Source organism: Triturus cristatus, chromosome 7 (genome assembly GCF_964204655.1).
Source record: "Triturus cristatus chromosome 7, aTriCri1.1, whole genome shotgun sequence".
Lineage (NCBI taxonomy): Eukaryota > Metazoa > Chordata > Amphibia > Caudata > Salamandridae > Triturus > Triturus cristatus.
In genome coordinates, this window is record NC_140590.1 from 865,914,592 (window position 1) to 865,940,735 (window position 26,144).

Genomic DNA, 26,144 nt, shown 5'->3' on the forward strand with positions numbered 1-26,144 from the left:
GGACAGCCTACAGGAGATGAATGTAGCTGTTCAAAGCAAAAGAAGATGCACATTGTGCTGAGCCAGGATGAGAGTTGCAGGGCAAAGTTTCCGGCATTTTATGAACAGTTGTGATATCTGTAAATTTTTCTCTTTTATCCTAGATCAGGCTGTTTTGTTTTTATACCTCCGTAAATTCGACAAGATCATTGCAGGAACGCTATGTTTTTGTTTCTGAACTAGCACAATACAAGGCTTGGCTGGATAGGACAGCATACAAAGAACTCCACAAGCATGTGCAAGAGCACAAGCCTTGGCATCTGTACTCCAACAAAGGGCTTACCAACCCTCTTATGAAACATCTGCAGAAGCCCAGACCTCAGTTCCTTTACTTCTCGCTGGATGTTTAAGGATAACATGGAATATTCACTATTTGAGGGAGCTATACCTACTTCAGTAATCCAAAAACGTACTTCTGTTTTAGGCAAACAAAATTGTTTCTACTTTTTAAGAAAAGGCATGGGATTGAAATTCTAGACAGAAAAGCGAGGCTGGTATGAAAGCAGGATTGTTCTCCTTCAAACCATTTTCAGTAATCATATATCATGGATAAAACGAAACCTATCACATGATTTAGTCATGTGTTTATTGCTTCAGGTTTGAAACCATTAAGTGTAAATGTTACATCATAACAGCACAAGAATCAATAATGGTCACAGTGACGAAAATCCTGCTCAAGTTAAGACAAAATATATACAAAATAAAGTAGAAAATGAAGCGCAGAGTATGCAAAGACACTCGTATTCGCTGTAAATGCAACATATTATTCTGCAATCAGCAGGCAGGTACAGCATACAGCAAAAGCAACATTTCACTGAAGCAAACCAAGTTTAATTTAAAAAGAGATGTAGTCCATAGAATAATAGATAAAAAAAAGATTTTGGGGCTCCATAGGGCAGTACAAAGATCAGGATCACGGTTCCACTTTCAATATTTTGGCCTTTTCACTTCGACCCTGCAACAGGAAATAAAAACGATTCAATAAACTCCACAGAAATGCATTTCTCCAAACATTCCTTCTGAACACAAAACACAACATCAACAAACTAGGAATCCAGCTGAGACTTGGATACAGGAATACTTTTGTCTATGCAAACTACCATGGATAATTGAAATGCAAAATTTACATTCAAAGTGGATTTGGTACTTATTTCTTACTCTGCCTCTTTCACACATGATCGGTAATTACCAGTGTCAGCAAGAAGGTTTGGGAAAACATGTAAAAAATAACCAGAATGCAGTCCTTTTAAGGACATTTTGTCTTGCGCGGCACCTGCTACATAAGGTGAAGGATGCAGGCTAAAAATTAAAAGTACTAGGATCGCCATGGAGGCAATTTTTCTTCACTTTGTTTGCTCTTCGCGCCAACTTGTTGGGAATCTGGAAGGGAAAAACAGCCTACCCAATAACCTTCCCTCAAGCTAATATGTTGCTCAGAACCGACTGGCAGAACACTGCATCTTTCTGGAAGCTGTATCCAGACAGCAAGAATTGTTGTTCATTTGTCGCCCTATAATTAAATAGTTTTTCTCCATTTGATGTACCTGCGGGTCTAGCTAGCGCTATATAAAACTTATAAATAAATTAATGTGAAAGTGAGTTCTTTAGAACACTACTAGTACTCTTCTGGAACAAGTCGCTATGGAGCCTCACTGCTTCTAATGTCATAGGATACTAGACCGCAGAGGACGCAAGAGACTATTAACCTGAAAATGTAAGCTTTAGCCTCTTTACTTTTCTCAGTAAGACCACCCAATGGTACAAATAGATACTCTGAATCACAAGGGCACAATTGTCGAGCCCAACGACATCTGGCCTTTTCCTTAGCTGTAGAAGCATGGTGTTTGGTATGAAAACCAAGGGAACAATTTATTGATTTAATTATATTTTTCAGTTTCTTCAGTATACAGTAATGGATCAAGTGAAGCAAAGCTCTGTCTGAACTTTGTCCGCCTGGAAAACAATACAAGGCTAAGAGGAAGAAAGAACTTGAAACTTGCCAGTCTTTCTGGTAGGGTTGATCGCCACTTAAAAAGACCACCAGCCATCTCAGTAAGCGTCTGACACAGGAACCCATAGGTTCAACTGGCTTATGCATGAGGCCTATGCATGATACCTCATGACTTCATTTTTAAAATGATGATGCGAGATATATTCAAGTAAGCAGCAATGGCTTGAAAGTTATACAAATGGGAATCAATTTTAATCGTGAATAGCAAATTCATCCTTTCAGAGTGGTGAAAAATCTCAGTAACTACTACTGCAGAGCAGAACAACTGATTAACCTAAGAGATGTCATAATATAACTAGACTCACTTATGAGTCGGCTCTGGCATCAATCAAGACACTAATAACAATGTATAACCGTACAGATAGGACACCATGTCATCGCCTTGAAAATGTCTGCTCGCAGGACATTTCATAGTAATGCAGCTGTAGCTCTTTACCTCTTGTAGAAAATGTCTTAGGGTTATCATTTAATATCTTACTCATTAACTAATAAAATAGAAAAAAGCAATACACTACCTTGAAATAGACTGTTTAGAAGTAGGCAAACCCATTCTGAGAGGCCAAATTTCAGAAGCATATTCCCCAATATTGACAGCCTAAAGATGTCACTTTGCTTGGTATAAAGGACCGATGAGTATGAGGAACTTCTCTGTTAGAATGAAAAGCTGTAAGGTTCCTGGGAATTCAATGCTTGGATTTCACTAACCTTTTGAGAAGATGTTGTCATCACTAGAAAAAAGTAGTCTACAAGGACAGATGCTATAATAAAGTATTATGAGTGGGCTCACAAAGAAGAGGACATAAATTTAGCCCAAACTACAGTACTTTCCCAAAAGGGGGAAGGTCTCCTTGCTGTTGGGTACACATCTTTTATCCCTGCTACGAAATATTTAAGCACATGAATGGTAAAGAAGGAAGTTTGTGATGGTCTTTTCCTGTATACTACTATAGCTGACAGGTGTACTTTGATGAATGAGAATTAAACATCTGCCTTTGTCAGAATGCCAGTATGGCAGCATTGCTTCTTTTTGACAGGTGGTTGGATTGAATACATTTTCCGACACCATATGCAGTATAGCTTCCATTTAAAAACAAACATTCGTTTTAGGTCTAGCCTGGGCAGCGCATTAGCTGCTCTGCGAGGCATGCTGTATTCAGGTATGGACTTGAAGCTCCGCCCACTCTCTGCCAATCTTTTCAATTGGCTTCTGCTACTGTCCCTTCTAAATGGTTGCTTCTGATTTGTTAATAGGCATGTTTGTCATGCCTCAGCAACGTCTTGTCTGCATTTGTAACCTACCATGAGCATTGGACATTTTACTTGTGTTGTTACAGTCTGTTTTAGCTACAGTTTGTGGGCGCGATTTTCTTTAATGTCTTTAATCTAGCTGCTTTTGCAGGCATGACAGGCTCTCCCTAACCCACCCTGTTTTCAGGACAGCATGGCACCTTATCATGGTCACTGTGGTTTAGATTTAAAAAATGCTGCACAGCTCAGCACTTCTGCACACGTTATGCTGCTTAAAAAATACTTTTTATTTTTAAAAACTCCCCATACTGCGCTGTTACTTTACTGGTGGCCTCACCATTCTTTAAAAGAGATGCGTCTTTAAAAAAAAGGGGCGTGGCTGACATTAAAGTGAAAGCGCGGCATTGGGTGCTTTTCCAACAACCAAAAAAGGTGTTTGTCAACTTGACAAACAAATGTTTTTTTTCCCGATAAAAGCACCCCATACTGCGCTTTCACTTAAATGGCTGCCGTGCACCTTTTTTTAAGACGCGGGCCGTCTAAAGAAAGGGAGTGGCCGCCATTAAAGTAAAAGCGCGGCACTGGCCGCTTTTACAGACAAGCATTTGGATAGCACTAGGTCTCACATTTGCAACAGTTTAAGCTATTAGCATTGTAAATGACGATGCCTTTTATTTATGTTTTAAAAACCAAAACATAAATAAAAAGCATCGTCATTTTCAATGCCAATAACTAAAACTTGCGTAAATGCGAGGCCTATTGCATTGCAAATGCTTGTTTAATTTGGTGGTAATTTTTCTTCCTTCAGAATACTCACTTGTCAGGCAGGTTTAAATACCAATACTGAATGAATTCAGGAGCCAAGTTATAAAAATTGGTAGCTGGGATGGTAAATCGCCCCCTGATATGTAGTGAAGTGGTTCAGTTTGCTTAGAAATTCAATATGTGGCTATCTGACAGGTAGATATGGTTGATGTACCACCACTGTCTCAGCTATTAGTATCATTCTTGCTCTGTAATGACTCGGCTTTCTCAGAGTTGATAGAATTGAAGGAAACTGTGGAATAGCATGAATACATTTCCATCAAAAGGTTAATACATAAAAAGCCTTGTTCCTGAAACATGTACACAAAGATTTGGCATCTTTTCTTTTCCACACATGCAAATATCTCCATTACAATAAAACCCAAATCGCAAAAGATTTCCATAAGAATGTCATCAGTTAAGATCCATTCACAATTCTCTAACACAGACTTTAGAGACAAATTACCGGTCAGCAATCAGTTTCAGAGCCAGATCGACTGAACGTTTAATGAGAGAGCACTAGTTTTCATACCACCCTGCTTATAGAGATAATGCATTGTTGTGGTGGTGTCCATCTGATCATAACTCTCACCCCTATCAGAAATGGAAGAAAAGAACTTAACACCAATAGAATGATATGACCAGAGTCCTTGAATTGTTAGATGGTCAAGACCAGAACCCTATCCCACTATGGAGACATCCAAAATTCTAATGGAGCTGATCTTCTACGGGTTGTGAATATATGCAAAATAAAGGTCTATGGCGTCAGTTTCTTGCATTGTAGCCATCTCTGATGCAGAATCAATATTAAAAAAGTTTCTTTCTTCATCCATTCCTATGTCTGAGTTGCAGGAAAGACCAGAACTCCTTGAATGTATGCATTTTCCTCTCGTGCCCGAAGAACAAGCTACAGTGCAATTTAATAGAGAAGGATCTTTGTTTCTGCACGAATGAGGTATAATTGGAATATTGAAAGCAGTTGGAAACTTTAATGTGTTTCACTCTAAGATCCAACACCTTGTTATATGCTCAGAAAATAGGAGGTTCTGTCGGGACAGAGGCTTCAAGCAAATTGTTACAGTTCAAACTGGCATATATGCTTTTATTGGCCTCCAGAGCATACAGGCAAGCACAGAGATTCCCACGCACAAGGGAGTAGGTAATTCATCACCCATCCTTCACTTATGTATGACCGGATACCTGCAACCTGCTGTTCTCGTCCTTACCACTTCTGCCTTAGGGATAAACAGACTTGGGAGCAAAAAACATAACTAACTAGAATCCACCAGACTGGCAGAACACCTGAAAAGAAGTGGTCCAAATCAACCAGCAGAAATGAGAAGTTTCAAATGAGTTCACAGTTGAGAGTTTCCATCAGAACAAAGGAGTGAAAAGAGATTTTGATTTCAAAACGTAATCCCACACTTTAGGTGCGTATAATAGGTCAGTTACGCAACCCTTCATTTCACTGGACGTCTTCCTTTCAAAGGTGCTATGTATTCCTAGGATTTCTTTAATGCAGGGTTCCCAAGCTAGATATGGATCTTCATTTGGTTGTTCCCTGTGAAATGGCCCACTTGAATCTTCACAGATAGTTCCAATTTTACTTGTAGGCTTGTGGAAGTGTGTGATAGTGCATCATTTTCTAACAGCAGTTTAGTTCAGTTTTATGTTCTAATGTAAACATAAGGAAAGACGGCAAACCAAGGTTCTTAGTCAAATATGTACACATACTACATTTCAAGGGTAATAAAGGATGTGAGAGTTTGCTAAAATAGGGAGGGAAGCACTAATAATTTTCTTCTAGACAAAGGGATCTGATATACTTCCTTTTAACAGCTCGGATGGCCCCTGGGGGATGGGAGTGTTTGCTACTTGGAACCACCACTACTGTCTCACTGCTGAAAAACCGGCCCCAGTAACAAAAACGCCCCCCATGGGGTCCAAATCCGGCCCCCACCCTGGTGGCCCACTGGGGAAACATCCGGTGCCCGCTACGGCCAGTCCGACCCTTTTCTCTTTGGCTTCAGATAAAGGAAAAACAGTCAAGGCTGCCCAGTGTCTCGTGTCTTTCATGTTTATGTGAAAGGCTTGGGGATTGATGGCACCATGTAGTTTCACAGGAGAGAGGGAACACTGCACACCCAATGTTGTAACTGCCATACCCTTTGACAGCAAACGTTCATGCCCTTATGTTTACATTTATTTCTTTGACAAGCTCACAGCCTATTTTTAGGAAACCCCTAATACCAACCTACTCTGATAAGTTATTTTCTGGCTAAGAAGGGAGCACTCTCCATCCTTTTTCTTGTGTGATCACACGTACAGACAATTTAGTTCATAATCCAAGTTTCATAAGCTGACAATGTAACAAATCAAGTCTTCGAAAAGTTCATCCATGTTGTTACTCACCCATCTGCCTCCAACTTCTTTCGCTTTTCAATAATCTGGAAAACGATAAAAATGAATTACTTTTGAAGTAATCTAAACATTGTCTAAGATTACAAGCAAAAGTAGGAAAAACTCTCAACCTGGAGGTCTCGCCAATAAAGAATAACTTTTCCTCATGTCAGTGCTAACAAGTGAACAAAGTGCCTGTTCTTAATAAATGCCAGTAAAGCAACTGCATTAGCCTTCATCGGATGTCAGCACAGACAGCAAGACAAGTGCAGAGTCTCAATCCTATCCTTTGCTTAACATATCCATTACTCACTTTTCAGGGTCTATTATGTCTATTCATCCTACATGAACACAGTCTCCCAATATGAGAGGACAGGTTTAACTGCTTTATCTACAAAAATCCCAGTGTAATAAGCACTTTCTGAATGTGTAACCTCTAGGTTCCAGTTTCAAAACAAGGCTTTTATCCTTCTGACATGACTACAATGACAATCAAAGCCTTCACAATCTAGTCTGTACATAACCTCTCACAAAACGCAACTGACTTTTAAAGGTACAGGAGAAGGGCATGTTCAAAAAGGCTGGGACATTCATGTCCAGCACCATGACTTTCCCCTTAATTTGTTTCAGTGCCCTCACCTGCTGTTGATGGTTGATATCAAACACTAACATTTCTAACTTACTTCACAGTCACTAATGCTACATTACTTAAAACCACCATGCACCAAATCAGTCTGTAAAGTGCCCTGTATAAATACTATTACATTATGCAATAGCTCACAGAAAGAAAGACATTGAAAGAAAATGATAGAACTATTTGAGACTCTTCTGGATCGATCACACAAACCAGAACAAGATCAAAAATTTGCTGGGAGACCGAATATACAATTGTGTTGAAGTATCTACGTTGTTCACAGAGACAGAGCAGGGCTTGGGCTGTACTTTGACCAAGCTCTTCATGACCAAACCAAAATCATAGCAAGACAAATAATGAGACCCATTTACAAGAAAAAGGGCACTAGGAAAGAGCCAGATGCTATCACATAAAGTGCAAAGTTTTTTATTTCCAAAGGCACGAAGCAAGCATGTGGCAAGTTTAGATGAAGAAATATCCCACAACAGAGATGCGCTACATAATGTCCATGTGACACCAATGTCAAAATAAATTATTCCAATTTGGATCAGCATCCAATTAAGCCACTTCTGCTCAACCCTTGCAACTAAGAGTCACCCAGAAATACTGCCCCTTTCTCATCACAATGAAGAGCATCACAAGAACACTCACTGCACTGATCTTTTTCCACTGTCGGTCCAGCTCGGCTTTCTCATTAGTCTCTTTGAAACGTCTTGTTTTGCGCCCCTCTGACATCTTGATGCCATATTGGAAAGCAGCTCTGCGAGGTAAGAGAAAGCATGACAACTGAGAAGGATTGCTTTTGCTCATCACAAAAAAAAAGTAGATAAAAAAAGAACCTGTAAGACCTTGATAAACTATTATGGGGACGATTTATTGCAGTTCTTTGTTTTTGTAACTGGCTTTATATTGGTAGTATATAGTAAAAGTATTCTTTTCTATATAACTTGCTCCCAATTTCTGGTAGTGTGGTAACAAAACAGCATATTTTATATCACCTCTTAACGAGACATGTAATACTTTCTCTCTTCTACTAATCATGGCTATCAATTCACCATGAGACATCACTTTGCCACTTGCTCAATCTCTAGAAGTGATGTTGCACTGTAAAAATAACATTACTAGTTACTGAGGAAGAGGGAAGGGCATTCAAGTCTGCTTCCACTGCAAAGTTGTGTGACAAGAAGCTTTAAAAACTAAACCAGATCATCACTTGGAAACAAGGCCGCTATTTTATGTTTAAGAATTTTCATTTCCAAGTCAGGCTGTACCTTGCATTGCAACGACAATCTGAGCTATGGAAGAAGAAGGCCCTTTTTTAAAATATCATTTTAAAAACAGCTTGTCTTTTAGGCTGTACCACACCTATAGATACAAGGGGCACACAATTAAACCCACTGCAATAGACTGAACATATTAATGATCAAATAAGCAGGCTTAGTTTCAATTTCAACTCTCATTTCACATTAACTGCAGTTTATGTGATTATATCAATGGAATTTCAAATGGGAAACTGGAAAATATATTCAAGGTGATTCTAATATTTGATGCAATGCTTCTTAAAAACTAATGGGTATCTGACTCTACCCGCAAACAGCTTAGAAAAATAATCACTAATAAGAAAGAATTTGAATCCCTTGGTCACTGGATCTGGCCCTCCCTCTCCCCATTCCAGGTACAACAGTATGTAACTTTGGGTTCCATTTTGATCATGATTTGCCTTTGTCATTAAAATTAGTAAACTAGCTCCCAATTGTTTTCTAATTTTTAGAATTCTAAGAACATTTGTAACCACGCTCCCTAAAAGTTCCCATTCTTTGACTGCCCAGTCTACCATAGTCAGTAGACTACACCACTGTAATGCTCTTTCTTGATGCCCCTGAATACATAATCCAGCGCCTCCGACAATTACAAAACACAGTTGCCAGAATTGCCTTGTCTCTACCTAAACGTTCTTCAGCATCTGCAGCACTTAATGCCCTCTACTGGGTCCTCTTGAAAAACTGCAACATGTTTAAAGTACTTTGTCTAGTTTTCAATGTTACACACAATTCAAGCCACTTTTACAGTCACAGGAAATTCAACTCATATAAGACATTTCAGAGCCTGAGGTCTGCCTCAGTCCTTCGACAGAAGGCTGCCCTTTTTCAATGCCTGAAGCTCGCCTCTGGAACTCTCCAGGGGGCAGTAAAACAGTAATCTCCGTTGTTCAGTGTACGTTAAAGGCAGAAGTGTTTACCAGACTATTAAAATAGTGAGGGTAAAGCTGGAGCAGTGAGGAGGTTTTGGAGTGGAGTACATTTGCTTAGGGTTGCAAAAATAGTAGATATGGGTGAAAACGCAGACAAACAACAGAATGAATCTTCCAGAAATTCCCACTCACTTGGGCAAAGCCTCTTTGTTGTTCATATAATCACTGTATTCTTCCTGAGTATCAAAGTCCCAGCGTCCCAGGGGGCCCTTCTTATTGCCCTGCAGTGAGAATCAGGAAAAAAACAGGAATAGAAGTAACTGACATTTAACTAACATTTACTTATTAGACTAACATAAGTAGAGAACAATCATTGACCTTAAAAAAAACGAATTTGTCAATTTTAATTCACAAAATCAAAATTTAACAACAATAAAACGTATAGACAAACTGGTTACAATTTTCACAAAATATCATTGACATAAGTAGCAAAAAAGTTTTGTAATTATCAATATAGCACATTATTCCCTCAATCAGGATTCAGACTTACTGTCCCTTTTGGTAGCAATAATAGGAAAAGGAGTACTGCACACGCCCATGCATGTAGTGTATCCAAGTAACAATTGCAAATACAGAGTTAGTTAAGATCTGTGATGGAGGATGCACCCTTTTCTCAGTCACAGTTGGTCACATTCGTTTAAGTTTAGTTTTAGGATAGAGGCAACTATAATAACGTCCATGAGCTGTGTGCTACTACCAGCAGCATGGCTTTTTGTGCTAAGCAGCTTTACACTACTGTTATGTTACATGGATTTGTAAAGCGCAGTAATCTCCCTGTAGGGATCCACTCAGCATGAGCCCTGAATGAGACAGAACCGTTGTAATATAGGGGCTTGTAAATAGTCATATTTCCCCGATTTCCATACGTAGTCAGCATGCAAGTGGTTACTGACCTCATTTACTTTGCTTTTCTTAAGTCAGAGCATATTTTCGAATAGAAAAAAATAAGTGTGGGGGACAACACACTCTTTGAAAGACATCGTACCTGGTCCATTTTGCTATAATCCACCTCTTCATCACTATCCACCGCCATATCGTCCATTCTGAGAAGAAAAATAAATGGTTTGCACATTAGAATTGACTTCCAAGACATAAACCCCTTCTCCTGGCCATAGTTTCTGCAACATCACAACTTTCCTACACCCCGATTACTCAGTGTTAACGATTATTGTGGTAACTTTCTGAACCCTGGTGTTGCAAGGTTTACACAGTTTGTTTTGCAAGATGTTCAAATCTAATTGAAGGCTTAAAAAGGGTCTCAAAGGGGTGCAGCGTATCGTATGCAACCCTAAGGGACCCACACTCAAATTACACATGGACTGCCACAGCAGGCTGCTTGACATGGTGAAAACTTGGCATGTCACACTCCTGTGTATAATATATGTAAGTCACCCCTATAGCAGGCCTTTCAGCCCTAAGGCAGGGTGCATTATATTTTATGTGAGGACATATCTGCATGAGCAGATATGCCACTGTGATGTCCAGTTCTATTACTGGATACTGAAAGTGAGCAAGGAAGCCATCTTAAGGTATGTACTGAGCACTGTAACATATTGTGTTTGGTATCAAACACCTCATATTAATAAACCCACACCGATTCCATTGATTGATTTATTAATACATGCACCTAGAGGTAACCTCTGAAACCTACCAGCCCTCTGGAGTGCTGGCTGACTGGTCCAGTTCAGCCTGCCACCACAGACGAGTTTCTGACCTCCAGGAGTGAGAGTCCATGCTCACAGTAGGCCAGGAACAATGCCTGCTCTGGAGGGAGGTGGTTTACCCCTCTTCCAGGAAGGCTGGTAAATTAGGAGTCCAAGAGAGGGAGCTTCAACGAGCCCATTGCCTTTGGTATGTAAATTTGGCTTCCGTCAAGGGTGAGGGGATACCAGTCCCCCTCAGCAGGCCCCATTTGGTACCAGCACAGGTTTGAAAATTAGTAGCCAGAGAGGTGCGTCACCTTGGGGGGTGGCAGAATTAGGAACTCTTGGACAAGGTTATGCAAACTTCCCACAGGAAGTGGTCATAGAGGGGCCATAGTGTCCTCAGGGGTAATTAGCTCATTGGCTACTACCCTACACTCCCCCAATGCCCCTACATCTAGTATATAGGGGAGACCCTGGAACCAGGACCTAAGCTGAAGGAGGACACTGAAGAGCAGCAAGAAGCAAGGCCTGTGGAGAAGCAACTGACTTGGCGCCAACCCTGCCAGTCTGTCTGCTGTTCCTGACAAACTTGCACCAACGTTTTCGTGTCCTGCAGCAGCTGAGCCTCCAAAAGCCTGGGAGGACTGCCTGCCTTCAACAAAGACCCAGGAACTCCTGTGGAGTAGCGGAGCTTCTTCCCTGCATTCTGCAGGCACTCCAAAAGAACTGCGAGGACTCTGGACCGCTGCAAACCCAACACGGAAAGCACCACTAACTGCACCAGTACCCCCCTAGCCTGGTTTGAAGTGTGTCAACAGTGCCAGCGTGGTGCCCCGACCCTCCAGAAACAAAGCCCACCTTGGGTTGGCCCAGGGTGGACTCACCGCCACCGGCTTCAGCCTCTTTGTGCAGGCCCCTTCCACCGCGAGTGTCTCCGGTGACCAAAACCCAACTCCTCAGAACACCCCTGCACCTGGCCGCCCGGCCCAAGGAGAAGCGGACCAAAGGTGTCCCCACAGCCTCGTGGGACCTGAGCCCCCCTTGTTGGTTCAACCTGACTGGTCTCCCAGTCCCAGCTTGCAGACTCTTTGCAACCGGACCGTTCTACATTGAAGTGAACTGGACACCCGACGCCGTAACACACCTCTGCACAGACGCCTCAGAGCCTCCCGATGTGACCTATGTGGCCTTAGACCTTGCCCCACGTCCAGGATATTGGTTCTGTAAGTTGCGGTGAAGTGCCTGAATGCAGTACATATTTTTCCCTCATAGGATAACATTGGGCACCTGACGCTGAAACACATCTCTGAACCTGGACGCCCCAGAACCACCCAAAATGACCTGTTGGTGTGGCCTTGGACCTTGCCCCATACTCACCTTAAGTCCAGGAGATTGGTCCCTTAGGTCACCGTAAAGTGCCAAAAGCAGTACATGTTTATCCCCCATAGGATAACATTGGGCACCGGACGCTGAAAAGCACCTCTGAACCGGGCCGCCCCGGGTTGCCGGTAATCAATGGATGGGCTCCAACTCCACTTTAAGCTATTGGTAAGCCCACAATAGGTCTTTTGCAACCAGACAGTTTGCACTGTCTGGTAGGAGTGACATAAAAAGCTTTAATTTGAATAAAACCCCTTCTGTGCAGGGTGCTCTGATGCTGTTTAAAACAAAAAACGCCAATAACGTCACTGCATAATTATATAATTAGTGCGGGTTGTAGCTTCAATTCCTGGATTGCCCCTATGTGTTATGTCCTTACAGAAAGGTACTCTTTAACACATCTGGACAGACTACTTACGTCCCAGGATAACACTCCGCGTAGCTGTTTGACATTCCGAAGAAATCCCCCAACTGTTGCTTCTTATCTTCATGCTTCTTCAAAGTTTTCAAACATTAAGGAAAAAAACATTTTTACCATGCGTCATGTGTTCCCTGCAACGCCTACAACTGGTAAAGGAGTTTTGAGCTGCTGTCTTAGGCCAGTGCATCCTCAAAGCCTGCCACAGTAACCACAATAGCGAGAATGGCAATATTTCAGAGTACACTGAGCTCATGTCATAAACTAGCTATTTGAAGCCTGGTTCTCATCTGGCTTACTGCCTATGATGCCATCAAAGGGAAATCAATAAATAATATTTCTCAGCCAACAATCTCATGAAACCAAAAAGCATTAACTGAAACGATATTTTGGTGAATGAAAGCACTCACATTGGTCTTAAGAAATTTCTAAGTGGAGAGATAACAGAAAAACCTTATAATATAAAAGGTATCTTGACTTCGACTGCGCCTCTGCTGCACTTATCAATTTCGAAATTATTTTCTAGCTTTTTATTGGAGGTGTGCATGTGTTCAACCAGTTACGTCAACTTGAAAACATATCCCTCATTATACAGCACTTTGGAACAAGCATAGCTACTACAAAGGAATTAGCACTGCAACTTTTATTATTTTAGGCAGGACCATTGAATGCTACTTGTGTCATTCCCTCTTGTCAAATCTATCCTGTGTGTGTTCAGTATCAGGTTCAATGAAACAAGTGGATTGAGAGGTATCTATTAACAGCGGCCAATTTTTCACTCTGGCGTATGAAAATATTTAATAGCCTTACAGGGAACAAGAATAATATTATTTGCACCTTAATTCAACATTCCAAAACACATTTAATTTCTTTGACTCAAGCTAACAGAAATAAGTGAAATATTTTTCATCTGTCAACGTGCGTCTGTGCCAGTGGCTCTTGTATGTGTGACAATTTTAACCAGTTTTGGCTTTCTAGCCAGTAGGCTTCTAAATTCTGCGACTTGTAATTATGCTTTTCCGTTGTAACAATCGGCTTAAAGATGCAAGGTGGGAAACACTTAGGTTAATATTCTAGCAATGTTAATGCATGTCATCCATAAGGAAAAGGATATATACAAGTACAAATTGATTTGTACTGTTCTAGATTCTAGTACAGAGCACTTTTCAGCCGCCAGGGTTGCATTTGGAATATTACAACTTTATTTATTTTTTTATCTATGAAGCCTTAGCTTCAGTTTCAGGCTTGTGTCACATGACGCGTGACTTAATCTCCTGATGTCCACACAGCACAGGGACACAGATTTCACCTTGAATAATTGTGTTACGTCATCTGGTTTGGAGAGGTCTTTCCACCTTCCTTATCGAAAACAGAGAATTAATAGCAGCAAATCATTGAATGGGTAGCACAGAAAGAAGACTGAAGACACCAGAATTAATGTTGGAGATTTGGGGGCTGAATGTTAACTTTCATGACGACAGGAGCAGGTTCTACTAGAGTGATTTGGATTGAGGGTTAAGCGGGCGGGGGATTTTAGGGGTGACGTGAAGTGAGGGTGATTGATCATGCTAAACATGCCTTTTAAATTCTGTGCTTCAAGTATTACCTATGGCCCATGGTCCAACATTCATAGAATCTGTAATATGTTTGTAGATGGATCATACTGAGAACAGTTGGAGCATAGGGTTCTACCTAATCAACCCAGTCGCCAATAATTGATTTGAACACAGAGGTTAGGTGACAATCTCCATTCCACACTGGGGATTCAATCCTAGAGACAATAAACCTCCAAGAACACCAAAACGACCAGCAAAGACTGCAAGATTCTGCACCCAGTCATATCAAGGCACACACCAAAGGTTGTTCTTTCACTACATACATACTCCCACATGCAACTCCAAAAAAAGCTCTTGAAATCTAGATAAGCCTAGAAACAAAAGGTCAACCTTGAAAGGAGTATGAATCCAATACACTAGCAGGTCTGAAGAAGAATTGAGCTGAGAACTCAGAATGACCTCAAAATAAGCATTGGAGGGGGACGCTAGGTGGCGCATTAGCAGAATGGCCGTCACTGAGTGAGGCTCCCGCGGTTCAGCGCTAAAAATCCTTTATTTATCCTGGTTCCTGGCAGACAATCGATCTTCCCTTCTGGGCTCCTGAGGTCCGATCGCAGCGGGCAGCTGGACGACCGTCCTGTTTGGACTTATGCTGCTTGGAGGTGCCTGGCGGTTGAGCGGCGCACTGACCGGCCGGAGCGTGTGCGGCGCTGGAGCTCGCGGCTGGGCGGCGGAGCTCACGCGACTACCGTGGCTCCCACGAGGCAGGTAGGCCCCTGGTGCGCGGTGGTGGTGAAGGCGGGCCCTGTTGCCTATTTGCCCTTCAACGGAAGCGACTTGAGGCTGTAGATCGGCGGAGCGGTGAGCAGACGGCAGGCGGGCGGTGCATGAAGGGAGCGCTGCCGCCCGGAGCTCCTGAGGCCCTCACGGAGACGAGAGCAGCGCCCTGACTGCCGGTAAGTGGAGGAGAGCTCGGCGGGGGACTGCCCCAGTGGAGGAGGCTTCGGTATTGGGCACTACTGCGCAGAAATTGCCCTGGGCGGCAGCGGGGGCCTGCAGGCGGTGATTTAAGGGCGAGGACTAAGTGTGACTCTTCACATTGCTGGGGCAGCCTGGAAGCCACTGTGTGTGGGGAAATATGGACGTGAGTGCCCTGCTGACTGTGGCACGTTGGACATTACACTCTGGTTGGCATATTGCATACCTATTGGGACAGTAGCAGTTTAATTTGCCGTCGTTCTCACCTAAGACTTTTCTGATTGATTGCTTCCAAGAGGTGTCCGGTGTGCAGCAGCACAAAGTGCCCTGCGTTAACACTGAGGGGCTAACGGGTCTCCCTACTCCCGGGTTGCCGGTAGGAGTGCACACTACTAGCGCCTGTGACTTCTGTGTTGGGCTTGGGAGTGGTCTGTCCCCTGCCACAGGGGACAGGGGGGGGGGGGAGGGGGGGGGGGTGAGGTGGGGCAGCCAGCCCCGGACCGCTTTACCCCTACAGCGGTGGGCGTCAACGCTGCAATGGGGAAGGGAGATACGCGCCAACCGAAGTTATCTTTTGAAGGCAAAAAGCACGTGCGGCAGCAACAGGCGGAAGCTGCGGCTGAGCTGGATGTACCGCCGATGGGGTCGCAGGACAGTAATGGGGTTGCAGTGGCGTCGGTCCTCTCTGAGGTGCGGCAGGGTTTTGCAAGCATGGCGGACAAAATGGACACATTAATGTCGCAAATTGACACCATAGCGCGCAAATTGGAAAGTCATGAAACACACAACGGAGGCAGAGCACAGAATCTCGTAAGTTGAAGACGCCACTACTCAGGCGAAGGGTACGACGGCGCAGTTAGACAAGCTCCTGAAAATAATTGCGGCAAAGAACGAGGACTTAACAGGCGCGCAGTCGAAGGAATAATATTCGCGTCTTAGGTATACCAGAGAGCACCCAGACCGGCAGGCTTGAGGAATACGTTGAGAAGCTGTTGGTGGCAGTGGTAGGCTCAGACTTGTTGTCGCCCCACTTTATTGTGGAAAGGGCTCATCGCTCGCTCGGGCCGCGGCCTCTTCCTGGCGGCACCCCTCGGCCCATTATTGCACGCCTGTTGAATTACAGGGATAGGGATGTGGCGCTGCGGGTTGCCCGGGAAAAAAAGGAGCTGCATTACGATGGAGTGTCCTTCACGATGTTTCCAGATTTCACTGCGCAGGTTCATGAAGAGCGTCGCAAGTTCACCGCTGTTAAACAGAAATTGCGACAGGCGCAAATTGACTATGCATTGCTGTATCCTGCTCGTCTGCACATCACGTATCAGGGGACACAAACATTCTACACCAAGCCCCAACAGGCGGAGGATTTTTGAAAACACCTCAGGAAACAGAAGAAGAAGTCGCCTCTAAAAGAAGGATCATCGTCAGCAGCCACCTCGGATGTGGAGTGATCGGAGTTGTGGTAGGAGGCTCGCAGTTGGTGTACAGCCTACTGCGGCCAGTGTGACTTTCTCCCTGTCATGTACCTGAACTGCAGCCTATGATTGGGATAAGTGGATAGCTAGATATCTGAGAGTTCGAGGGGTGTGGGGGGGGGGGGGGGGGGAACACAGACGCTGGGATGACTATAGATTGGAATCTGACATTTGCAGTAGCAGCTGAACGCCCTCGCAACCCTTCCGGTTCTCTCTACTGGATGCGGAGTCTCGGGGTGGTCGTGAGGTAAACGTGGGCCACCTAGCAGAAGTTCCCTCACAAGGGTGTACCCCATAATGTTGCTCTGGGATTTTCGATGTGTGTTTGTATTTTTTGCTACTTTGCTCTGGACGGGGGCAGAGTTGTTGTTACCCGAATGTGTGTTTTGGGGACCTGGGGTGGTGGGGGGGGGTGGATGTGGATTACTAGCATGAATGGGATGTTTCAGTGGGGGGGGGGAAGTTGGGGGTATAGTTTTCATGGCATGGATGGTATGTGGGGCGCTCATTGGGGTATTGACCTTAGTAAGTGGATGGATTCGGCGCATTGGAGAGGTGTATTGCGCTCGTTGTATATGGCTGAGTGGGAGTGATGGTACCAGCTGATAAATCTGTTTTGAGAATTTTGTCTTGGAATGTCCGGGGCTGGGGGATCCGCGGAAGTGCAGGAGCATATTGGCGTATCTTGATCGACAACAGACACAGATTGCCTTGCTGCAGGAGACGCATCTTAGACCGGGGCTGCTGTGGCATTCGCTGGTAAATGGGCAAGTCATTGATTCTTCTCCTCTTATTCCTCGTATGCTAGAGGTACTGCCATATTGGTTAAAAAGCAGACCCCCTTTGAGCTGGTGGGAGCCATTGAGGATACGCAAGGGTGTTCTGTTATTATATGGGGGCGAATAGGGAGGGATTCGATTACTATTGCAAATTGTTACGGGCCTAATGTGGACACGCCCGAGTTTTTCACTACTGTATGGGGAAAGATTTTGACCATTGGCTCCACGCAAGTGATTTGGGGGGAGACTTCAACGTGGCCTTTGCTCCGGCTGTGGATAGGTCCAATGTTGCTGCACATCATTACACTCACACACAGGGGGTGCTGCGGGGGATACTGGAGGAGGGGGGCTTAGTTAACAGTTGGCGATATACGCACCCGGGGGTGAAAGAAGGGACGCATTTTACATCTTACTCAGATCATTGTCCCGTGCTGGTGTCCCTCACCCCACCGGGCTATGATAAACCGCGGCCGCACTGGCGGACGCAGCCCGCAGTGTTGTTGGATGCTGTATTTCAAGCTGAGTTGGGGGATGAAATAAAATATTTTTTTTGCTAGAAAGAAGGGGTCGGTTGACAGTGTTGAGGTCATATGGGAGGCGTTCAAAGTGACCATACGGGGGTACTGTATCTCCAAGAGTTTCGGAGTGTTCCGAGACTTACAAAGGACGCTGGGGCGCTTGGAGCAAGAGATGCAGGCGCTGGAGAGGCGCATGGGACAGGGGGAGACGGGACAGGTGCAACAAACTTTTAGGGACCAGTTATCAGAGTACACGGAAACTGCCACAAGGGAGGTCCGCTTCCTGGGGAAGCATTGGGTGGCAAGGAGATACGGTGAGGGGGAGCGGCCGGGCAAAGTGTTGGCTGAGGTAACTAGGAGTCCCCGATTCATGACGCATGTATTGGAGATAGAGGGGCAGGATGGGGAGTGGCATCGGGACTCCTTGCGCATATTTGAAACGTTTACTGACCATTATAAGCGGCTTTACACGTCACAACAGCACGGTCAGATGGAATTGGATGGTTACTTGGGGGACGTGGTGTTAGGCTGGCTAGGCGATACGCAGCGGGGGTTTTGGAGTTTGCCTTTTGAGCTGGATGAAATCCGGGAGGCAATTATGCAGCTGAAAAATGGGAAGGCGCCGGGATCGGATGGGTTGCCTGCAGAATTTTACAAACAATATATTGATATCATGGCTCCTGTGCTCCGGGAGGTCTACGAGGAGTCCCCTGAGGTTGGGATTCTTCCGCCTTCAATGCGGGAAGCATTAGTCACACCTTTGTTGAAGCCGGGTAAATCCCCTAGATCAAGTGACTCTTATCGGCCGCTTTACTTGATGAACTGAGACACTAAGATCCTGGCTAAAGTATTGGCCAATCGTCTGACGCTCCTCCTGGGCAAGCTCATTCTCCCGGATCAGTCGGGCTTTGTGCTGGGTAGAGCAACAACTCATAACTTGCGCACGCTTTTCTCGCTCATTCAAACGGTGGCACCCGACTTTCCACTTGCTGCAGTGTTCCTCGATGCAACCAAAGCATTCGATTCTGTAGAGTGGGACTATCTGTTCGGGGTGCTGCAGCGCATGGGTTTTGCGCCCCCGTTCCTGTCCTGGGTCCAGCTCTTGTATCGCCAGCCCACGGTCCAGATATTGATAAATGGTCACTCCTCTCGGTCATTCAACATCTCTAGAGGTACCCGGCAGGGTTGCCCCTTATCCCCCCTCTTATTCGCCATTGCGATTGAGCACCTGGCCTCCCGGCTTCGCCAATTGAATCACGACAAGGCCTTTCGCTGTTGTTTGCGCCCGCTCCTAATTTCCTTATACGCGGACGATGTCACATTATACGTTAGGGACCCTCAGCAGAACATGAACCCCTTATTGCGAGAGTTTATTGTCTTCGGTGGGCTTTCCGGCATCACGATCAACTGGGGCAAATCCCAGGTCTTTCCCCTCACACCGGCAGTATTGCAGTTTCCGTTAGACTTTCCCTTGGAATGGTGTGACACGGATGTTTGGTATTTAGGCATACAGGTGGCCAGAGATAAGGACGACACGATACGGCTGAACTATGGTACGGCCATTACACGACTGTCCAACAATGTTACCCACTGGATTTCTTTGCCTCTCTCGCTTGCGGGAAGGGCATCCCTCATAAAAATGATTATTTTACCGCAATTTCTTTATCTGTTTCTAAAAAATATATACCCCAACACCCAGGGGCCTATTTTTTTGCGACCTTACGTACGAAATTGATACGATTATTTTGGGGTGGCAAGCAGTCGCGTCTTGGCTGGTCGACGCTTATGAAGCCCTATGACCAGGGGGGCTTTGATGTCCCGGATTTTGAGGCGTATTTTTTGAGTGCCCAGGCGCACTACGTATATTGTTGGATTTATCCTCCTAGATACATGCCACAGGTGGCGGTGGAGGATTGGCTTGCGGACCCTATACCGCTGAATGGCATGATCTTTGGTCCTCCGCGTGCCCGGTCGGACCCCCCTACTACGGTCACTGGCACGATGGAGGCGTAGCGTCGTATAGTGAAGCTTGCTGGGCTACCATTCTTGTATTCTCCTCGGCTCCCACTGACTTACCATCCTAGTATTAGTCTGTTCCAGGAGACTGGCTTCCTTAACCTCTGTAAACGTATTAATGTTAGTACCTGGGGAGATCTTTTTCATGAAGGACAATTCCGTACAATGGAGCACTTTGTTCAGGGACTGCAGCCAACACCGTTAGAGGTGTTTCTGTGCGTGAGGCTGAGACAAGGGATGAGGGCGGTGCTTCCGGAGTTCCCTAGGGAGCCACCGCCTCGCCTCCCCTTACAGCAATTGTTAGGGACCAAGGATGGAAAACATCTGGTATCGGGACTGTACCGGAGCGTACGTGCATGCCAGATAGGCACTGCTGGATCGGCTTACATGCACTGGGGGGGTGGATTTGCAAAGAGATATAACAGAGGAGCAATGGCGGTATTGCTGTACCCAAACGGGTCGAATTTCTGCTAGTTGTCGGTTACGGACGCTACATTACAAATTTGTACAGCGGTTGTACTATACACCTGTCAAAAAATACAGATTTAAACTGGCGGATAATGACAGATGTGAGAGATGCCGGAGGCCTGGCGCGGGGTTCCTGCACCTGGCATGGGAATGCCCTGAGGTGGGGGAGTATTGGGGGCAAGTTTTTGACGCCCTCGAGCAGATGGTTGGAGGTGCATTGGAGAGGGACCTGCTAATAGCTCTTTTGAGGTACGTCGCCCGGATACCAGTGGCGTACCATAAATTTCTCACTCTCTCCTTGCTGCTGGCTAAACGAAGGGTAGCGTGCAGATGGGGAAGGGGCCGCACCCCGAAATTTAAGAACTGGCTGGCGGAAATGTTGTACTGTCAGGAGCAAATGGTGGTCTATGCCGAAATGCTGCCGAGAGCCTCCCAGCCAAGAGATATTTGGGGCCCCATGCGGGGGTATCTTCTTTCACGAGGTGGAGATGAGGCTGCTGCTGGTTCTCATGACTGGCTTGACTGGCTGTTGTATCAATATGCTCCTGGGTCTGTAGGTACCACGCGCATTGCTTGATTGGCGCTGAAACCAAATAGAGGATTGGGACTGAACGGCTATGCTCTACAATGCTGATTTTCCTAATGATGTTAGTGGAATATTGTAATTGTGGTCACTTTTCCTTTTGAAGCAGAGGGGGGGCAAGCCCCAGTATCGATGCCATGAATTACTGTTGTTTTACCTTGCTTTTAATCATTGTTAAGCATTGCATTTTTTTTGTTACTTTTGTGATTGCCAAAATCATAAATAAAATAAAAAAATAAAAAAAAATAAAAAATAAGCATTGGATATGAAATGCAGATTGATTTAGGGAAGAAATTGGTCTGCTACCCAAGGATAGGGCACAAAACAGACCTTGAATTGAAAAGCTGCTGTATCTCTGACAAAAGGGTGTTGATAAAGTCTGTGTCCAAAAAAGTACATCTCTGTCAGGTTGGTTGCAGTGAGGATGTGGGGCAAAGGAGGATTCCCAAAACCCTTAATAAGGGAACACTATGGTAGAACCTCTTCCTTCACCATCACAAACTCCGCTTTCGCAGGCCCAGCCTAAAAAAAACAGGAAATTAATCTTTCAGGAAGCAATCTCAGAGGAGTTACCTCAATACCCTATTCATAAAATGTCAAAGCTAATAAAAGGAACAGACATTAACGTGAACACAGGCCATGAAAGGTTATATTGTAACTGAACTTAAACTAATTGCATCAGCAATACAATCAATCAGAAAACAGCCATATTCTACAGGCTGGGACTATTCACAGTTTGGCCACAGCCTATAAGAAAGGGCAGGAGAGATGGGTGGTGCATGCTTTCAAAACAGGAATTGAGGGTGCAGGATATTCATTTTGTACCTCTTGCCCACTTATCAATCCCACTACAACAATTTAAGAGCTTTGAAGCAGGAATTAAGTTGTACGCATTTTCATTTCTCAGTCACTAGTATAGATTCAAATGTAGAATGTAATGTAATCCGTGGGTTCAGATTTCGATTAAGATCCCATCCATAAATAAAATGTAAATCGTATTTGTAAAGCGCGAACTACTCACCCTTACGGGTCTCAAGGCGCTGGGGGGCGTCGTGGAAATTAAGTGAGCTATTGCCCAGAGTCACATGGTGGGATCGAACTGTGAACCCTGTGCTCCAAAGTCAGCTGCCCTGGCCGCTGCACCACACCTCTCCACTACATCCATCACATGCAGTTTCAAAAACATTTCTAACAGATAACAATGTGGTACCAAGAGGTTCCGGCATTTTTCATCAAATACGCTACTCAAGTCTGCCATGTAAAAGGATATGCTTCAGCTGCTTCCCATCCAGGGCCACCAGCGAAATTTTCATTGATGGATTTGAGGAGATCCTTGGCTGAACCAGGCCCTACAAATATGGACATGAAGTAGTCAGTGAGTGATGACAGACGCATTCCATTCTTTTTGTCACCAGCACTTGTCCAATACTCTTTGGAGCTCTGGTAGGCAAGCACATATCAGTCCCCAAACTTTCTTCACTCTCATCACTTAAAAATCCATTGTAGTATAAAGTGTCAATACATAATTACACACGGTGCTAAAAAAAAACACAATGATGTGAGTGGCAAAATAATGGATCTCAGAAAGTAATCCAGTAGTTATAATATATTTTAAATTATTTAGTCAAAAATTAGCATTTTACCTTAACAATAATATAAAACATTGAAAGAAACCTGCTTGTTTATCTCCTCATGGTAAGAGATATGGACATAACGGAGCAAGAAAAAGTCTGCTTTTTCAGTCTATTTTTTCATAGCTGTGATAGCATGTTTTACCATGAGGACTATGCATTATTGAAGGAAAGGGTGGTACATCAAGGAGGCATTGTTTGCAGTTAGTAGGTTAGTTTAGAAGGGGGCGATGTAGTCTAATAAAGAGGAGGCAATGCCCTGGAAGATCAAGATGTAGCTAGAAAGGCATAGTTTAGTCTAGCCAGATACTGGAGAAGTCTGTCCAGCAGCTAGCCTAGGCTGTCCAACAGCTGGGTCAGAGGATGTGGTCCAGGACAGGGTAGAGAAGGGAGTCAGAACTAGTCAAGATGAAGAGGCCTAGTCTATCAGTGAGGTATGAACTTCAGGAGAAATGGCATGGTGCTCCATGAAAAGGGACTGAATAGTTAACAAGGAAGTGTTCTATTACAATGACGTAGGAAATTCCGAAGATGTGGTGTCCCAGGCATGAATACTGGCCTAGCTAAAAGACATCCACCTCCCAAGGACAAACAGTGGCCTAGCAAAAAAGATATGACCAAAAAAGTGAAAGGTGTGACCTAGCAAGGAGCTGTCATGTTCCAGCAAAGAAGTGTGCTGAAGCAAAGAGGAAGCATAACCTAACTAGGCGGGTATATGATCTAGCCAGTGATGGCATCGTTTGACAGGTACCAGTCAGTGTAGTGTAAACTTCACTAGTCAAAAGGTGTGGTTCAACTGTGCACAAATTTAGGCAGGTTTAACCAGGAGGTGAGAATAGTTAGTGGCCTAGAGTGAAGCCAGAAAAACCTGATATAAATTGGAGAAATCATACTTTTCACACCTCTCAGAGCTGGTGAATGATAACGGGTCCTACTGTATTGACAAACTGCAAGAAAACTATTCATGTTTGTCAGTGACACATTTACTAAAAACAGTTTCAAACACACAAGCTCACCTTTTTCGACATCCATAGGCTGAGAGAGAGAAAAACAAAAACAAAAAAATTAAAGATTTGGTAAGTATTTCCAACACTAGACGTTCCAAACTTTGCAAAATTCAAAGCCCTTTTAAACTCTTAATGTCTTTATAAATTACGAAGTGTTATGCAGACGTTTAGTTAAATAAATGTATAAAGCTCTACCTCACAGCGTAGATCACAAACCCCCTGGAAATTGTATTTTATTTAAGACTTATAAAGCACTGTATAACCATCAAGAGGGTCTCTTGGTACTAAAATTTGGTAGCAAACAGTAGTTAGAGGTAGACGCTATGATAGGTAGGTGAAAACAGCAGCATATTTAGTTCTTTTCTGATACGCCAGTGAGATGAGATAATTCTAAGGTTGAGGGGCAGGGCATAGAGTTCCATAATGAAATAAGCCATCACAGAGAGTCCAGCAACCGAACAGAGTCTAATAAAATCTGGAAATACATAAAATAAAGGGTCTAACATTGCAAAGCAATCTTATAGGGCAGTACCATATCAAGCGATTGGAGATGAACCTAAAAAACCTCACTAGAAAGGGGTTAAAGAAATCAAAGTTGGGCCCACTGAAGAAAATGAGCCTATAAACCAAACAGCAGAACATGGGCAATCTTGTAAAGGGAGCATCCAGGAGGCTGGGTCAGTAAGGTGAGATACACCTGTGAGACACCAAGACATAAAGGGGCCTTACACTGTAAATGGAGGGCATGATAATAAGCAACACAGGAGCGATACCATCGAGTAGTAAAAGAATAATCGGATGTGCCTTTCCAAGTAGCACCCTGGCATGATTCATTAAATTAAAACTGAGTGCAAGCCACAGGAGACTACTGACGGGTGAGTGGTGCAGTACGGTTCACAGACCAAAAAGCCCAGGAAATGGGCATTTCTGAGAGAGGTGTGGTTCAGTAAGTTAAACAGAGGGAAACCTAGGGGCGTGGCTTGACCGAGGACCATGGCGGACGCGTGAGCTCCGCACCAGCCTGCTTTTTATCCTCAGGGATTGTGAAGCCGGGCCGAGGCACGAGATTTTGGTGGTCCCTGGGGGGGCCGAGTGCTTTGGGGTGCCCTGTGATGCAGTTTGGGGTTTGACGGGAAACCTAGGGTCGTGGCTTGACCGAGGATCATGGCGGACGCGTGAGCTGAGAGCTCCGCACAGCCTGCTTTTTATCCTCAGGGATTGTGAAGCCGGGCCGAGGCACGAGATTTTGGTGGTCCCAACGGGCCTAACGGGACCCGCATTGGTGAAGCGGCCTACGCTGGTGGCGCATTGATATTTCCTGAGGTTCGTGGGGTGAACCTGTGGTCTGCTGGTCGGTGCTGGAGCGGGCCTGCACTGCGGGGGCCGCAGCTTCCTCCTGCTGGCTTTCGACTGGAAAGGCACCATCTGACGGTGCGGACTGCACCGGTGAGCCTCCGCTGGACGGTTTTGAGGCTCCACAGAGGTGTTTGGGCACAACACTGGCCTAGCGGGTGGTGATCCCCGGCCTCAGGCCTGAAATCGAAAGCTGCTGATCCGGCGGCGAGGCCTAGAGCGCTGGACCCCTGCGGCGGGTGGCTGTTGCGGGTGGGTCGCGGAGAGCCCTTTGTGTGCTTGTATTGGATCCTGGCGACGGGAGCAACGCAGAGAGGCACAACTGGTGGGTACCCAGTCGAGGGTGTAGCGGTGACCCCCGCCCGGTGCAGGGTGAATAGCTGTACTCCTTGTTCTTCTGAGGTTTTTCCCCCTGCTGGAGCACTGTGTGCAGGGTTGGTCTGCCTAGCGGGGTGCTGCATTGCCACTGTGGGCTGGACTGGGAGTAAGTTGTAGAAGTACCTGGATGGTCGGTGGGGCGCTTTCAGGCGACCCCTGAGGTTTTTGGGACTCTGGACTGGCGCACCTGTCCACATACCAGCACGTGCACGGGAAACCCTCTCAGTGGTGGGCCAGTCGCACTGGCAGGGCCCCCCTGGATTGTGGGGTTGGACAACCTGGACTCTGTCTGGCCTAGGTCACCTGAGTGGCCAATTCATGAATCCATGAGCCTGGTGGGTGGGTGACAGACTGGGCCCGAGACACGTGGCACGACACTTAGAAAGATTGGAGGCCTGGGGACTTTATACACGCGCAACGAGGCCCCGCTAGCGGCTCCTGTGAGCGGGAGGAACAGAGTGAGCCAACCCTGTGGACTGAGATGCAAGTTCCATTGCGAAGGGGAGCCCTTGCTATCCCGGAGTTCCACAAACGTTGACAGTAGGGAGCCCCGATCCTGTCTAGGGATTTATTG

The 26,144-nt window shown here is 45.1% G+C and overlaps 1 protein-coding gene across 1 annotated transcript in view; it reads right to left on the reverse strand.

Moving 5' to 3' along the window:
* Positions 1–606: 606 nt before the first annotated feature.
* Positions 607–26,144, reverse strand: part of IK (IK cytokine) — a 133,415-nt gene continuing 107,877 nt past the window's right edge. The window contains exons 13-20 of the mRNA XM_085617808.1: positions 23,849–23,867; positions 22,472–22,550; positions 12,832–12,915; positions 10,373–10,430; positions 9,520–9,608; positions 7,788–7,896; positions 6,515–6,549; positions 607–994 (exon numbers count right to left, since the gene is read on the reverse strand). Of these exons, the coding sequence (XP_085473934.1) occupies positions 967–994; positions 6,515–6,549; positions 7,788–7,896; positions 9,520–9,608; positions 10,373–10,430; positions 12,832–12,915; positions 22,472–22,550; positions 23,849–23,867 (501 nt within the window). The 3' untranslated portion in view covers positions 607–966. The remainder of the gene's footprint in view (positions 995–6,514; positions 6,550–7,787; positions 7,897–9,519; positions 9,609–10,372; positions 10,431–12,831; positions 12,916–22,471; positions 22,551–23,848; positions 23,868–26,144) is intronic.